Below are 14,714 nucleotides of genomic sequence, written 5' to 3' on the forward strand. Positions count from 1 at the left end.
CATAGATTGTTGGGAGTAAAATAAGAGGAGAAATTTGTTGGGACATATTCACCACCTCAATATATTTGTAAAAATAATAAAGGTGGGATAAAGTAAAGGTTCCTCTCACACCTACGTGCTAGTTGTTTCCACCTCTAGGGGACAGTGCTCATCTCTGTTACAAAGCTGAAGAGCCAGCGCTATCCGGAGACATCTCCATGGTCACGTGGCCGGCATGACTAAAAGCCAAAGGCACATGGAATGCTGTTGCCTTCCCACCAAAGTGGTCCCTATTTTTCTACTTGCATTTCTACATACTTTCGAACTGCTAGGTTGGCAGAAGCTGGGACAAATAACAGGAGCTCACTTCATTATGCAGTGCTAGGGATTAGAACCACTGAACTGACAACATTTCTCATTGACAAGCTCTACATCTTAGCCATTGAGCCACTGCATCCTTAAAGGTGGGGTAGATACAAATAAATAAATAAAAATTGAAGTAAATTTTTAAGAAGCTTGAAAAAAAGTAGAAAAAGAGAAGCCCCTTTCACAGGAGAAGGGAAATTCTGAGAAACTGCAAAATAAATTTTAGCACAGCATTACTAACGTCAGGATTTCAGCATTATCATGCAAACCTACCCTAAATTGATGCGTTCCACATTTTGGGAGATCTGCAATGGGATGGTAGTAAGATACCGGAAGGTGCAGTGGACTTCAGTCGGTACATAGCAGGCACAAAACTTAGGACAGGCACTACTGCCAGGAAAGACAGCCAAGAGGAACCCAAAGAGGACTCCTACTGCATAGGGATGGTTTCCTCTTCTTTTCATCTTGTGTGACAAAAGTTTTAAACCGACCATCCTTCCAGTCAAGTGTGAACAAAGAATACTCTAGAAAATAACACAACAGAAAACATCAGGAGCTTGTGACTTTGAGCAGGCTGCTTGGACTTAGTTTTTTCTTAGCAGTTCTACAGAAAAGCTACTACACATTTAACCTTCAGCCTTCAAATGTTTTGGATTGCAACTGTTCCCATTCCCAGCCAGAATGGGGATTACCATCTGGACAAATGGGGAGGTTCAGTCCCACACACCTAAAGAACAGCAGATTGGAGAAGGCTGCCATAAGGGTTACTTCTACAAGGTAAAAAAAACCAAAACAGCAGTTTAAATACCCATAAGCATTAGTCTTCAATGATGATGGTAATTGGAAACCAAGCAGAGGTGGTATTCAACAGGTTGGACCAGTTCTGGAGAACCGGTAGCGGAAATTTTTAGTTCAGAGAACAGGCAAACACCATCTCTGACTGGCCCCATCCCCATTGATTCTCTGTCTCCCAAGTCCCAGCTGATCTGCTGGGTCTTCTTTTAGAGGACCCAGCCCTGCATGAGGAGGGCTCATGGGAAGCAAATTAGTGGGGTGGGGTGGGGAATGGGATTTTGCAGTATCCTTTCCCTGCCACACCCACAAAACCACGCCCACAAAACCGGCACTTCCCCCACAACCAGCACTTCGCCCACAACCGGACTTCCGGTTTGAAGGGCTTCGGTGACAGACAGAAATCCACGATCGTGCATGGTTTCAATATGGGCTTGCTGCTGGAGTGCCCGAGCCAGCTGGTTTTGGGGCTAAGCCAACCCGTAGAGGTGGTGAAGAGTGGGGAGATTGCCAGCAGGGTCGAGAAAAGCTGCATCTCTGCTCCTCAGCTAGCCATTACTCCCTTTCCTGAAGGCGGTTGCAGCGGTGGTCAAAAATGGCCACCACAAAGAAGAACTCGACTGGAAAAGAATGTGCAGGAGGAAGATAAGAAGTGAAAGTTTTGGATGACCGGGTTAAATTGTAAAAGCAACAACCAAGGTACCCTGGAATTTAAACTTACAAAAAATAACATCGCTCCCAAAGAAGAGTTGGAAGCAGCAAAGGAAAGTGAAAAGGGAAAGGTTTGGCTTTTTTCCCCCTTCTCTCTCCTTCCCTATACTGACAACTAAGAGACTTAAATAAGAAATCAGAAAAATCCACCTTGCCATCAATAGGCAATTAAGCTGAAAATAAAACAAAATGCCAAAGGGATAATAAAGATTTCTGGACATTAAAAACTTTCTTTTTCATAAGCAGGAAGGGAGAGAAAAAGAATAAGGACAGGATCTGGAGGAGGGAGGAGACTGCCTGGAATTAAAAAGAATCTACACTAAAACTTCAACAAGACTTCTAAAAGATACATTTTAACTGAAACTTTGCAACTAAATAGTAACCCCGGGAAGAGAAAGTGAAAAAAAAGAGCAAAAAAGAAACAGCTTGCATGTATTTGGATTATTTGGTGATCTTTGGATTCTGGTTATTATATTTGAATGACTAAAATATTGGGTGGTTGTTTAAAAATTTATACAATGGCACTACTTCTGGATGAATTGAAAATGGAACTTAAAAAGTACAAAGAAGGTGCACAAGAAGGGAAGGGTTCTTTTGGCTTCGTTTTTCAATTCTTAGAAATGGAGATTTGGAACTACGAGAAACAACAAGAAAAGACTGCAAAACAAGAAGACTGGGACAAAAAAGAAGCCATCTTTAATGAACAAGTAATTTTATGTGGGGAAGAAAAAGGAAAGGGGGGAAAGAGGATGGAGAATTTAAGACTTAAAGAAACAACCAAAGAAAAGAAAAATAATTCGAAAAATAAGTATAATACTGGGAAGCAACAGAACAGGGGAATACAGAAGAGAGAAATAGAGGTAGAGAGACAAGAGGGTAAAAAGGGGAGAGAGAAGAAGAGAGGGAAGAAGGAAAGGAAAAGAAGTTACAAAGGACTGGAGCAAGATATAGAGAAACAGGACCTATTTAGAGATAATGGGTGAAAATCTAACTGAAAAAGGGATTCTGTAAAGGTACATAAGATTGTATTGTTATATTAATAATAGAAATAACTTTAGAAAATTGGAAACAATGTATGATTAAAATGAGGGATAAAATAGTGTAATTTAGTGAAATGTTTGTGAATAAAATAAGTGAAATAAAATAAATGAGAAAATTGAATTAGGAAGGAACAGGAACATTTTAATTAGTTAATGTTTTATAAAATATAAGTGGGGGGGGAAATTAATTATGGAAAGCTTATAATTGTTCCCATTCCCATTAATGAATATTAATATTAATGATAGAATTGAATTGGAATGGAATGTTGTTTTAATTATATACATTTATAATTTTTTCTTTTTTTTTAAAGAATACAGTGTGTATTTTAAGAATGTACCAAGCAGAATCCGAATGGAAGTTATGTATTATATTGAACGTTACAACTTTAGGGAAAAGATATAAAGGCGTCATACTCCAATCAGTAACTACAGGAGAAATTTTGTTTAATGAGAAAAGATAATAGATAATTGAAACAGGACAGACAAAAATATAAATACAATGGTTTGAATTGAGATGAAATAATTAAAATAAAATTGGGAAAATTAAAAGAGGGGAGAAGCTATGCAGAAAATGTAAAATAGTAATAAGATATGGAATAGAATATAAAAATGAGCATGAACCTGAATTTGTGTCTGTACGAAGAAATGTAACCCGGGATTATGCTGCTTTCAAAAAAGATGTTTTATTTGTATTTTTTTTTCCTCTTTGTGAAAACTCAAATAAAATTTACAAAAAAACCCACGCCCAACTGGTAGTAATTTTTTTTCAATCCCACCACTGAACCCAAGTAAGTGATATCGTTCTAAAGCATGTCACATGACCATATTGCTTAGTGATGGCAATTCCAGCAGTCCTTAGGCAAGGACTCATCCCAGTCCAAGCCATTTCCAGCTTGGTCTCTCCCAGCCCTAAGCCTCACAAAAGATTCCTCTTCAACCCATCTGCCCCTTTGGCCATCCTGTGCTTCGCTTGTCCTTCTGCCCTTGATATACTCTCCTTGCCACTCCGAACTCCCTATGACCCTGCAGGTCATACATAACTTAGACAAGGCCCCACGTGGCCTTGGGAAAAAGGACTGGCATGGCAGTCTCACTAAGTATCAGGCCATGTATAAGCAGTCTGAGAAAGATGGTGAAGATGTTGGGAACTGCAAGTGGAGTGTAGGGCCAGAAGAGGGCAAGGCAGCAGGTTGAATGGAGCATAAGGAAGCTACAGTGCAGAGTGCAGAGTGGCCAAAGGAGGGGAAATGGGGGAGGAGATAGGTGGATGGGGGAAGCGCCCTTGCACCCAATAATAAGCACAGGTGGGCTGCCAAGCACACAGGCTTTGACCATTTAGCCAAGGAGGTGCTGCAATTACTATATCTTTGGGGTCCAGGGATAAATACTGTTTGTTCAGTTCAGTAAATTTGAATGGTGGCTGAAGGAATGGTCATTAACCAAGGACCAGTTATACTTCCACTTTCCTTTAAACATTCCTAGCAAGGTTTTTGCTTTTAGTGAATATGTAGCAGGGAATAGAAGAAGAATATTAAATATCTGGAATAGTATTAAATAGTATTTAAAATAGTATTAAATATTGGGAATAGTATTAAAATCTGGAATTTGACATACTACTAAAACTGGAATTTGAACATTCTGCTTGATGAACCACAGTTTTATTTTTAAAGTAATCATAAATCTGCATGCAATTTGTTTTTTTGCTGACAAATACATCAATCTTTCTAAGAAAATTAAGCCTCAAAGAATTAGGAGTTTAAGAAGAGAACTGTCCTGGTGAAGAAGCAACAGCAACAGTGAAAACAGTGAAAACAGTGAAACATACTTTCCTCTACCTTTATAGGGAACGAAAGCTATGCCTGATCTTGTTCCTGACAACTTCTGTTTCATTCTGGTTTGTCTTTTTTGTTTTTATAATGCTACTTAAGTAGATTAGAATTAGCTTAATGGAAAATAAGAGTGCAATAAACTATTATATTGAAAATCTCCATGTTCTGTTTGGATGAGTTATTTTCTTGATACAAGTATTTTAAAAACTAGACCTTGCAATTCTATGACATCAAAGAGCTTAATGTCATTCTGGGGCCATTTGTGCCTTAATCAAACAGAACAGGCAGATTAAGAATCTTAGCCTTCATTTCTTTAGAATGTTTGCTTTGTTGATTTCCCTCTTACTAATGTCAATGAGATGTATTTATTAAAACAATAACAATTTCTTTAAAAAATGTAAATGCACCTTCAGTTCCAGGTACAATAATATGCAAGGTGCAGAAGCTGTGATTTCTTCCTTCCTTCCAAACTATAGGATTGAGGGGTCCTTGGTGCTCTCTGAGTGTTCTTGTTTTCTTCATTACCCTAACTAGGTAACATTATCAGCGCTAGTAAGGAGTGCTGTTTGCTGAAGGATTATAGGATTCTTTTCCTAATAGTATTTTGAAACTTAAATTAGTTAAAATAGTAAAAAAACAACAACCTGGATTTCTCATCAAGATCCTGAATAGGAGCTTTCAAATTCTTGGTAGTTCTTATTTAAGAGTTATATGAGCCTGGAATGATGCAGGATTAGAATGTTGGTGTAGTTGTAAAAGAACAGACCTCTGGTCCCTTTTGAAGTCTCTGGATTGACTGGGCTGTCATGAAAAGGAATGTTTATTTCACTCCAAGTTATTTGGAAAAGTGGTACTAAATAAATAAAAGTTCTAATAATTATTTTTAGCCTCAATTTTTCTTCCCCAACCCAAAACCTTAGATACCATATCATGAAATGCAGAAGTTATTTAAATTGGTGATTCTCTGATTTTCATGTCTTGCATTATAAAGCACTCATTTGATGTCATATTTGTCGTTAATAGATGACAAATCTTTTTACAGATGACCGGCATGTGTGAATATTTTAAATTCATTCTTAATTTATCGCCCCCTTCATTTATCAGGACTGTCACATGGCACAGCTGATGATGGTTCCACAAAAGATGGTCTTAGGGGATGAAAAATGAAAGATAAAGGTAGTTTCAGATATCCTTTGAAGTTACTGTAGAGTTGTTTAGAAATTGCTCTTCTGTCCACTTGGATCTTTGGAGAGATCTATATTTTTTTAAAAAATGCAACAAGCCATAACGAAATAAAGATCCCCCTTTGAAGAAATCCAGAGAAGTCCAAATTTAATTTAAAAAAAGGTTCTGTTCAGGGTATTTTGTTTTTAAAGTTCTTGTCAATTCATTTCAATGAATCTGACGCCTGCCAAGACATTACAGCAATGTAGTTAAGCTCCTTACTGACAAGAATTAAAGTCTGCATTGTAAAAAATAGCCTTGCGGTTGACACCGGGAAATGCCTCATTCATGTCAGCTCAGAAATAGTTTTCATTCTCTTGCAACCAAACCAACGGAGTTTCTGCAATATCTTGAAAGACCGAACGTTATACATTTATTACTATGGCATATCTTCACGGATTGGCGCCTACCACAGACGGAGCAAAGAATCAGGTGGCATTTTGCAAAGCAGGTAGTTTTCATTTTTTAAACAGTCCTCAAACCAAGATTGGGCTGGCGAGGGGGAAAAAAAAGACAGAAAGAGGGCTTTCCAACACATCGTTCCAGGAAATTAAAAGAAATAAAACGTAAAAACGTACCTGAATCTTATTACTTTTCCTCTCTAGCTGGATCCGCGTGAACGTCTCCTTACACTCCTAGGTGTCACACATCAATAGCCGAGCTTGCATGGAGGACCCGAAAGATGCGCGGCATGTGAGGGAGCCGCTGAACGGGGCAGGGGTGGTTCCCAGTTTGGGAGGATCAAAACACGCCCCTCGGATCCGGAGCAGGCGGGGTGGGGAGCCGAAGTCTCCACGTGTGCTCTCCTTCTAACGCCGCTTCAGTTCTCTTGCCCGGTCGCCTTTCGTGGGAAGCTTTCCGGCTTCCCCGGATCACCCAGCGTTTCAGAAAGTCTTAGCCGGGGGTGGAGGTCGCACCGACGACCCCTTCACTTCCCTTAGACATCCGCTTGGTCTCTTGAGTTTGGTTAGACGCGCTTTTCCCACTCTCCTGGAAGAAGAAAGGGGAGGAGGCGCAGTTGAGGGACCGCCTGGATTGGCAGGTTCTCCAGCTGGCCTGGGGAACTTGGCGAAGACTCGGACTCCTGTCTGGTCTTACCAAAAGTGCTTTTTCAAAAGGCAACTGGACTTGTGGTTTTTTTCTTCTTTTCCTTGAAGCCATTTTGCTTCTCATCCAAGATCTTGTTCTTGTGTGAGAAGCGAAACGTCTTCAAAAAAAATAAAAAAATAAAAAAAATCCAGGTGCCTTTTAACAAAGCACCTTTGGGACAACCATGACCAAACTTGGCAACTTTAAGACGTGTGGACTTCAAGTCCCAGAATTCCCCATCCTGCCCTAGATGGAGCGGCAAACTTCATAGGCTTCAAAGTGGCACCATTTCGCCAGTGTGGTGTGGTAGTCCCTTTCTTGGAGCTTTCCATTCCTTCACAGAGCGCGCGAAGCTGATAGTAGAGTTGCAAGACTGAGAAAGTAGGAAGTACAAGGTGTGCATTTCCTTCCTGGCGAACAATAGACAAAGGTTCCAAAGCATCAAATGTTCAAGTACAGGCTGGAGGAAAAGCTAAGCTGGTCTTCAACTCAGCATTCTCAGCTAGCCCTTGCAAATCCCGGGCTTTGATACATCTCTATGGTGCTAAACTGGGGAAAGCTGGGTGGGGGTGGGGTGGGGAGACATTGGCCTGAAATGGGTGGATACATTCTAATATTTTTCTGAATGTCCCCCATCACTTCCAACAAAACTCTAGTATTATCTTTTCCATTAGTAAAGACAGTGCTTTGCGACAAAGTCTTAAATCCAAGACACCTTTCTTAAAACTACTAAATTGCAAGGATTTCTGGTTCTAAAAATGTTACATCAGGCAAGATGCATGAATCACACTTTCCTCTTCCAAATTATTTCCCATTTTTCCCAAGGCATAGACCTCCTATATTTAGACTTCGGAACTTTGAATATAAATCCTGTTGGAACACTGTTAGTTTGTTGATCCAACTCTGTTGCTTTTATATAACTTGGCCATTCTCATTTCAACAATTTAATTATCCCTACTTAGCCAACAAATATTGATTTTTTTCCCTTCTTAAAAGCCAGAAATGACTCCAGACATTAAGCAAAGTCACTTATTTATATTGTCAACATATAAAATTTTATTTTGGCTTTCTCTTTGATGTGCCAAATATTTTTCAACCACTCTTTTCAAACTGTGGTCTACACTATTGCAGTTATTGCAAGAATGTTTATTGTGATATTTCCATTGGTTGTTTGCTTGTATTTGTTTGTAATTTTATTAGAAACTTATGGTTGAGGTATGAAAAGGATGTTCCCCTAATGAGAAATCAGGTTATTTTGAATTCGTAGTAGGTGTTTCTCTCTTTGGTGAATAATAACAATAATCTATAAACTTTACATCCTGCAACATTACCTATAACACGATCAAAGAACATTTGCCTATTCCAGGTCCTTGGAAGGGGCTTAATAGGTGGATTAAAATGCCAAATCCAATCTAAACATTTGGCTGACTCTGCAATGAACCATTTTTAAATTGCCACATCCAGTCTAAACATCTGGCTGACTGTGCAATGAACCATAATTGCAGTACCTGGAGACAGCAAAAGAGAAAAACTGGATAAAAACTACAAAATACAAAGGCCTGCTAATAAAAGGAGAACAACTATAACAAAATGCCATTATAAATAGGCAGCTAGGGTGCAATACTAAAAAAATGAAGTACCAGTTGAACACCATCAAGGTTGATGAAATCACTGTCAGACAATTGTAAAAGGCAGTTTTCACTGAAACAGCTTACATCCTACGACACATTTACTACCATCAAACAACAACATCTTCCTATTGTAGGTCTTTGGGAAGGCCTCAATAAATGGATAAAATATCAAATCCAGACTAAATATGTAGCTGACTGTTGACCAACCATAATAATGATATAGTAGCTTCTTAAAAAGCCATGGGTTTACTCATTCTCCTTGTTCAATTTATTTACTTAATGTTTTTGAATCTCAAGTGGTGCCATCAAATTGATTCTTCTTTTTAAAGAGATCAAGTCCTTTTGTATTGTGTTGGAGAAGGCACTGGAAATAAAATGGAGGCTGATTGGAAAGAAGGACACTGTTAATTGATCAGCAAAACTGACAACAGCATGCAGTTCTGGGACAGCTGACAAAATGGTTGAATGGATTTTTATAGGTTTCTATGACTTTGAAAGTTTGAACTGTTCTTGGGATTGGGCAATGAAGACACTTTTGTGTCTTTTGCAATTTCAATGGTAGTGGGTTAATCTTATTATGTCCTAAAGGTCATGTCCTGTTCTTAGAATTTGGATGGGTATGTGTGTAAATTTTAATCCCATCACCTCAAACCTTCTGCACATTTTGTTTATGAATAGACTGGCCCAGTCTTTCTTAATGGGCACACAATATCCATCTCTAATGACTTGAGGCTTCTGCCGGAAGCTGTTGTGGATTCTTTCTGCCTTTGTTAAGATTTTTTTCCATTTCTCCTTTGAGGAAATATGATATTCTGACTCTTTTAATATTCCCCAAAATATTTCATTGTCCAGGGTGGTACAGTGTATTTGGATATATTGTTTTACTAAATTCCATGTTATATTACTCTTAGTTACTGCATTTGAAATGGGTCCTTTCAAAAATCAATCAAGCTGTATTGTCAGTTATCATATATATCGAGTCGAGTTGAGTTGAATAGAATAGAATAGAATAGAATAGAATAGAATAGAATAGAATAGAATAGAATAGAAAGAACAGAAAGAGCAGAACAGAACAGAACAGAACAGAATAGAATAGAATAGAATAGAATTCTTTATTGACCAGGTGTGATTGGACACACAAGGAATTTGTCTTGGTGCATATGTTCTCAGTGTACATAAAAGAAAAGATACATTCGTCACGAGTCAAAAATCATAAGATACAACACTTAATAATAGTCATAGGGTACAATAAGCAATCAAATCATACTAGGAAACAGTCAGTATAAATCATTAGGGTATAAGCAACAAGGCTACGGTCATACAGTCATACGTGGGAGGAGATGGGTGAAAGGAAGGATGAGAGATTAATAGTAATACTAATAGCAGTGCAGACTTAGATAGTTTGACAGTGTTGAGGGAATTACTTGTTTAGCAGAGTGATGGTGTTTGGGAAAAAAACCTGCACTTGTGTCTAGTTGTTCTGGTGTGCAGTGCTCTATAGCATTGTTTTGAGGGTTGGAGTTGAAACAGTTTATGTCTGGGATGTGAAGCGTCCGTTTTTTGACTCGTGCAGTATACAGATCCTCAATGGAAGGCAGGTTGGTAGTAAAATGTGGATAGAAGGATAGGGTTATCATGCATACAGAGAACTGTTTAGGGCAGTTTTTCCTCAGTAGAAATCGGCTAGGACAACCCTTTAAGATAAGGCTGCACAATTTAGCAGAGTTGCTAGATGGAAGCCAGGACAAAGACACATACTTAATTTCTTTCAACGTGTTTTCCATTCAAAATTTGCAGAAAGAGAGAAACTGTTCAGATTAATTCTGTTAAATGATGCTGAAAAATATAATGAGGAGCCATCCATAATCCATGCAGGTGAAACATTCCTCATCAGTTATGACAGCAGAATGCAAGGATGCAGAATGATATGTAGGGGCTATTCAGATACACTTTTGCAGGCATCTGAGAACCATGTGTAATTCATTTGCTGAGAGGTTTTTTTTTCTGACTTGCCTGCTTTGCTGAACTCAGACCTAGAAGGACAAACAATGTCCTTTCTTTTACCTTAGACTCCTACTGCAACTTTTTACTGAAGTTTAATACTCATATACTGAATGTGTGTTGTAGAAATTATATCATCAATTATGAATCAGATTACCAAAGAAAGAGGACATAAATTACTTTATCTAAAGAGACAAAATATATAACATATGCTAATGCTGGAGTCAATAAAGACTTTGTATTTTAAATAAAGATACTTTACATAGATATTTACTCTGACAGAACATGTTTCCTAAGGAATATTGCTTTGGCTGTAATAATTCAAATTTAATGATATGTAGATTACATGTTACCATACCTTTGAAAATAACCCAGAGATTTTCTCTGAAGTACTTCATTTTGTTCATCTAAAATTGCATCAGAAGTCTAGGTATACCTGATCAAATCGTATTTTCCAATAAATTTATAAGAAAACAAAATTTGACACAGTATGGTATAGTAGCAAGTTAAATGCTACATCTTTCAGCAAAATGATAGCTCATCTGAGAATTCAACTGTTTCATGCAACAGATCATGAAATGGCAACTCTCCTATGTCCATTAGTCAAGCTTTCTGGTTTCTATATCAAGTAATATAGCTGTTAAGGCTGTTATTTATATCATGTTTATTTGATAATATTTCCTGTTTGCTTTAAGAACCCATTGGATACCTTTTTTAAAGTTTTGAATTCATATTGAAGAAAGTAATGTCTTTGCTTAAATTTTATATGGTGGATTTCAGTTTTCATGTTAGGGTATATCTTAACATGCCTATAATTAGATCTTCTCAAAGCCCATTTTCACTCATCTTTCTGGCTGTCATTTCTTGCTTAGTTATCTTCATTCATTTCTACCTGCTGTCTTTTACTGGTATAAGTTTCCAAGAGTTATAGCTAATTCCATTACTTAGATTAGCTCTTTCAAAATGACTGTGAATTTTGGACATACTCCTTTAAGTAAAGAGGAAGCAATCCACATCCCACTTTCCTAAGATCCCATTTACAACTCCCAAAAATTCTAGGGACACCATTCTTGGTGATTTTAAATGAATTTTTAATTGACCATTGAGACTTAAGACACCAACCTTGTCCCCAAAACACTCATATTCTCCCAAACTCTTCAAAGATAAAAAAAAAAAGTTCACCCAGTCCAGTGCTGTCACAAAACCTCTAAGCATGTTCCAGCGGTCTTGAGGCAGAATAAGGGAAAAAATGGCTTATTTCAGCCTTAAGCCAAGGTCTATAGGCATCACTGAAATTTATGTGTAATTTCCCTGTCTCTTTCTACATGGTTGTTTTCCCTGGGCTGAATTTTGAATTTTGAATCTCTTGGCTTTTGGACTACAAACTCCTTGGCATAGGAACTATCCTTATGTATTTTGGCTTCATATAGAATAATGATGTGGAATTATTTCAACATGTTTCAATACAAGAAACCAGACTAGTAAGCAAGTTGGTAGGGATGTTCTAGCCCCTAAAAACAATGACCCTTTGAAGAAGTATCTTCTTTCCTCTCCCAAAAGTGATTCAGGCAAAGGGTTCCAGTAGAAACTTTGCATGGATCACTTATTAATTCTTGGGTTTCAGTGGAAAGAAGTAAAACTCCATCCATCATTGGGTGGTCTCTTTATAACCAGCCATGTTTCCAGTTGCTTCAAGATTATTAGTGGTTACTGGAGAAAATGGACTGTTGAGTGTTTTGGTCTGTGGGCCAGTTATTGGTACTGCTGGGCCTCTCTATAAGGAAATCTGCCTTGTATGTACAAAAATCATGAATGAAAAAATAATTGGATATAGCAGAAAACTAAGTTGTAGTTCTTATAGAATCAAATGATTTAAAAGAGTAAAAGCCATCATTAAGAAGAGCTCTTTCAAAATCATGTGCTATGACTATGATTGAAATGTAATGAAGTGATTCTTTGAAATCACAAATGCTTTTAGACAAGCCCACGCTAGTGCACACTACTTGCCAGCAAATCTTGGCGCATTTTAGCTATTAAACAATTGTGATTTGGATGGGATTTATTACTAAATAGAGGGAAGGGAATTTTCTGTGTGAAATTAAACTGTGCTTTGGCTGGGATGATTGGCCGGGATGATCTTTGTCTATTCAAAATAAAAAGAAAAGAAAGGCAGAGGCTTTATATGTATTTCTGCAATGTGTGTGTATATATATATATATATATATATATATATATATATATATATATATATATATATATACAAGAAAAAGAGAGAGGCAGTGTAAATCATTGGATTTTATGAATGATTGGTGAATGTTGGATTTATGTGGAAGAAGGAAATCAAATATAATCTACTGGTAGTAATGAAACTATTTTGTTGGTGATAATGAGTTTCTGGTCATATGCCAAGTGGAGGTTGGAATATCTATTCTTAAATAAAAAATATGGAAGCCAATGTTCACCCTAATCTATGTGTCAAAAGTCAGGTTTTTAGCATAGGGGAATCCAGATGCATGGCAAGATGAAAGGCTGTCGTAGAAAAATCGCAAAGGTTCATACATCATACTAAGCCATCTTGTTGACTGATTAGTTATTTAGCATGTTTTGTGAACTCTACTGCTATGACCTATGACTTCATAAAGTCATAGGTCAGCTCCCTCACCAAACCATGATTAAACAAACCATATCTTTCCACACTGTGAAAATCTAGAAATTTTATTTCTAGCAATCAGGAGCCTAGAATTGAAGCATTTATTCGAAGTTCCAACTATGGCTCATCTGCAGATCATTATAGAAACTCTTCTAAAGTTTCCATTCTTGAACAAAGTTTTACTTCAAGAAGCATCTCTACTTACTGTTTTCTTTTCCTTCTTAAATGTGTAGTTGTATATTTGGCAGCCAACCTAACCTACTTCTTTGGCTGTACTCCCTAATATTGAATGGGACCACTATTGTTTTCTTGGAAATGGCAGAGATCAGTGGTGGGATTCAGCTGGTTTGCACTGGTTCAGGAAAATTGGTTGTTAAATTTCCCACCTGCCCCACCCCTCTTGTCCCTCCCCTCCACTCACTCCTTATCATGCCTTACCCGCCTTGGGCAGTGCCTAGACTCACGTCCGCGGCATAGCTGTTGCAGCTCTTTGGTTCCCTTGCTTGCTTAACCATGCAGCTCAGATGATTTTGGCCTAGTGGTGAGCCTTCCATCACTGATCTCCGGTCCTCACCCAGCTGCCTCCTATGTGGCCACTCTTCACCTGGCCCGAGAAGGTAATGCTGATAGCAGGGGATGGAGCCCACCATGTTCATCCAAAGGGCTGTGGGGGGATGACACAATGAGGCTTGGCTGACTTTCAGGGGAAGGCTCTGGGGGGGAGGCCCAAGAGAAAGCATCTGGTCCAGGCATGCAGCATCTCAGTGTGGTGCTCTCCTTGAGGGTTGCTCACCCGCTGCCCAGAAGTGGTGAGTTACCCCGTCATGGGTTGGATACAGAACCCAAGTTGGAGGGAAGGATGAGCAGGCCACAGCTGAGAGGCCGGCCCAAAAGAGACCAAGCCTTGCCATGTTGCCCCAAGGCAGCCCTTCAGCCAAATGCGCAGGCCTGGAGCGAGTCTCCAATACCATGGTATGCCACTTTCCACATTTAATTTTGGAGCTGCTCAGGTGAATGCAGCCCAGCATATCCAGGCCCAGCGGCACCCCCCCAACCAGTGATTCCTGCCACCATGTGAGCCAGCCAGTCCAGCCTGAGTCCACTGGGTGCTCCTGGCCAGTCTGCTGTGGACTGCAAGCAAAAGAATGATCACCCTCTGCCAGCTGGCCCTAGCCCGCCCACCTGGTAAGGATGTGGGAGTGCCTGGCCTCCCAGCCATCCCCAGCACTCTGCAATGGCGGCAGCAGCAGCGGCAGCAGCAGCTCTCCTTGCCCCAGAAACACTATAAGGCCCCTGCGGCCTCATATTGTGCTACCTGGCTGCTTTGGGAGTGAGGGGGAATAAAGAGGCCAGCCGGCAGTCTGAAGCATCACTTGCTTTGCTGTCCCGCCTCTACTCTTGC

The 14,714-nt window shown here is 39.0% G+C and overlaps 1 protein-coding gene across 1 annotated transcript in view; it reads right to left on the reverse strand.

Moving 5' to 3' along the window:
- Positions 1–6,989, reverse strand: part of IGSF10 (immunoglobulin superfamily member 10) — a 28,969-nt gene extending 21,980 nt beyond the window's left edge. The window contains exons 1-2 of the mRNA XM_026701624.2: positions 6,520–6,989; positions 619–869 (exon numbers count right to left, since the gene is read on the reverse strand). Of these exons, the coding sequence (XP_026557409.1) occupies positions 619–839 (221 nt within the window). The 5' untranslated portion in view covers positions 840–869; positions 6,520–6,989. The remainder of the gene's footprint in view (positions 1–618; positions 870–6,519) is intronic.
- Between the last annotated feature and the right edge of the window lie 7,725 nt (positions 6,990–14,714).

Source organism: Pseudonaja textilis, chromosome 4 (assembly GCF_049901715.1).
Source record: "Pseudonaja textilis isolate UNSWEBS1 chromosome 4, rPseTex1.2, whole genome shotgun sequence".
NCBI classification, from domain to species: domain Eukaryota; kingdom Metazoa; phylum Chordata; class Lepidosauria; order Squamata; family Elapidae; genus Pseudonaja; species Pseudonaja textilis.